The 2,743-nt window shown below is 40.0% G+C and overlaps 1 protein-coding gene across 1 annotated transcript; it reads left to right on the forward strand.

The window, feature by feature from the left end:
• The first annotated feature begins 860 nt into the window (after positions 1-860).
• On the forward strand, positions 861-1,714 carry LOC118756890 (piggyBac transposable element-derived protein 3-like). Its single transcript, XM_036491627.1, has 2 exons — positions 861-1,034; positions 1,139-1,714. The coding sequence occupies exons 1-2, from the start codon at positions 861-863 to the stop codon at positions 1,712-1,714; spliced, it is 750 nt and encodes a 249-aa protein (XP_036347520.1).
• Positions 1,715-2,743: the final 1,029 nt, after the last annotated feature.

The following is a 2,743-nucleotide window of genomic DNA, read 5'->3' on the forward strand; positions in this document are numbered from 1 at the left end:
AAGAAGATGATACACCGGTGGCCTCGACATCTAGTGGTCGTGGTCGCAAATCAACGCTTAAATCAAGTAAGCCACCTAAGCGACCCAGAATCGAAGAGGGCATGAAACCAAAATGGTCTCGGTCGCAAAATTATCAATTCACTAAGATTCCATTCGATGATTCGGCCACTTCACACAAAGCGTTGTATGAGAAAATTGGTGACATGAATCCAGTGCAGCTTTGGGAAATGTTCATCGATGAGGAGGTGTTGAACCTGTTGGTTACTTCAACCAACCAATATGCTGCGACCAAAAATTGTCCTTCGTTCATAACATCAATTAGCGAAATGAAAACGTTTTTGGGCGTGTTGTATATAACCGGTTACCATACATTGCCGCAAATACATAGTTATTGGTCAAATCGGGAATCATTAGGATGCGCGCTAATAAAATAATGTATTTCAAGAGACAGATTCAAACGAATCAAACAGTTCTTTCACGTGTGTGACAACTCAGCATTGGATATGAAAAACAAATTTGCAAAAGTCGCACCATTGAATGACTTATTAAACAAAAAATTTCTTCAATTTGGTGTTTTCTCTCACAACCTTTCCATTGATGAACAAATGATTGCCTACTACGGCCGACATTCGTGCAAAATGTTCATCAAGGGAAAACCAATTCGTTTCGGGTACAAGTATTGGTGTTTGGCTTCGTCAGAAGGCTACTTGTATTAACTACTTCCATACGCTGGTGCATCAGAACAGGAGGACCCAGGTTTCGGACTGGGAGAACGTGTTGTGCTATCACTTCTTTCACATCTGGAGGCCCGCGCCAAGCACACGGTTACGTTTAACAACTTTTTTACAAGTCACAAACTTATGACTCGTTTGTCGAACGATGGATTCTTCGCTTTGGGAACTGTTCGTGATAATCGGACCAATCATGCCCCATTAATGGACATCAAGGAAATGAAAAAGATACCTCGCGGGACGTCTGACTTTCGTTTCGACACGAACAATTCTATTTTGGCGGTGCGTTGGAATGATAATGCGGTAAGTTATATGTGCAAAGAAACATTTCAATTTGACTATCGGTTCATTTTGATCTTTACGTCCATCGTTGATGAACACATCTTCATTCATTCTTATCTTTTCAGGTCGTGACCTTATTATCGAATTTCCTAAGCCATACACCAATGGTCCGCGCGAAACGGTATGATCGAAAGCAACGGAAAATGGTTACTATTGAGCAGCCGTATTTGGTCAACGAATACAATCATCTTATGGGAGGTGTGGACCTTTTTGACAATGCAGTGAATAATTATCGAATTCGGTTTCGGGGAAAAAAGTGGTATTGGCCATTAATAACAAATGCGTTTGACGCGGCTATGGTAAATGCATGGAAGTTACATTGCTTCTGTCGCAAGTATGACAAGAAGCCACCGATGTCTCAATATGAATTTCGAGTGGAGGTGTGTGAATCGATTATGATCAAGTCCAGTTATCATCATCCGGGTAGAACGTCGGCTTCCGGGGCACAACTGGCAATGCGTTACGACCGTATGGATCATTTCATCGGAAAACTTAATACTCGTCATCGTTGTCCGCAGTGCGGTGGCAAAACTGAATATGGTTGCTTGAAGTGCCAAGTGAACTTGCATCCCGCTCCTTGCTTTCTGGATTACCACAACGGCGTTGAACCAGATAAGAAAAAGATTGCCAAGGCTAAGTAATCTATTTCTTATAAATATAATAATTTCTCAGTAAAATAAAAAAAAAATCCTATTTAATTATGCGTTTTATTCACTGCAAATTAAATGTTTCCATATAGGAAAAAAAAGACTTTGTGTACACACATTGGACTGTCGGGTATTTAAATACCCATTTTCATTTATCCAGGTGTAACGGCCAGGTGTGTTGAGATATCTCTATAGCGTTTTTTCATTGCATGAAAGACACCTGAAGCTATCTGGTAAGGTGAGCTTTTTTCGTTTTTCCCATTTCCCTATATTTGGGAGCGCTTTTCCTAAGCATTTTCCGATAAAAAAAAACCTCGATTTTTGGCTTAAAAAAAAAAGTTTTTAAGGAAAACAATATACTGACATAATTTTATTTTTTAAGGCCCATTCTTCCTCTTCAATTAAAAAAAAATATAACTTCGATATCTCTTTCCTAGCCCGAGCTAGAATTTATTTAGTGACACCACTTTATTGGGTATTTAAATACCCATTAGGCAGGAATGGGTTAACCGTTTGGGGAAAAAATCTAATTTTCAATTTTCCAAAAATTAATTGTCAATAACCGTTAGCGCCCCACGTTGGGCGCCATTTTGTAATGATTTCGTGGTATTTTACCGGGGTAATATCAAGTAGATGTCACTCAAACTATTGATCAGTTGAGGACCATCAGATACCGCGAGGAGTAGATCTGTCGGGACCCGTCTATTGGCTAGCAAACAGTGGTTGGGGGATTCGCGACCTTTCCTCTACAGCTCCTACCTACATCACACTTTATTGCAGAGTCCCTTTTTATTTGTTACAAAAAAAATTTGTTGAGTGCACTGGCTACACGAAAAAAAAACAAATGTTGGTTGAAAAAAAACAAGATGGACTAGAATTCCTCCTTCTCTCATCTATGAGTTGCCGTGATGAACTGGAACTCGTGCTTCTAAACCCTCCCTTCCATGACCTCCAGATATGCACCAATTTTGAATGGAGGTCCCTATTTGATAATCACCCACCCCATCACACAGTCACCACCTT

The sequence above is a fragment of the Rhagoletis pomonella genome, unplaced genomic scaffold (genome assembly GCF_013731165.1).
Source record: "Rhagoletis pomonella isolate Grant_MI unplaced genomic scaffold, Rhpom_1.0 Rhpom_scaffold_00002, whole genome shotgun sequence".
NCBI classification, from domain to species: domain Eukaryota; kingdom Metazoa; phylum Arthropoda; class Insecta; order Diptera; family Tephritidae; genus Rhagoletis; species Rhagoletis pomonella.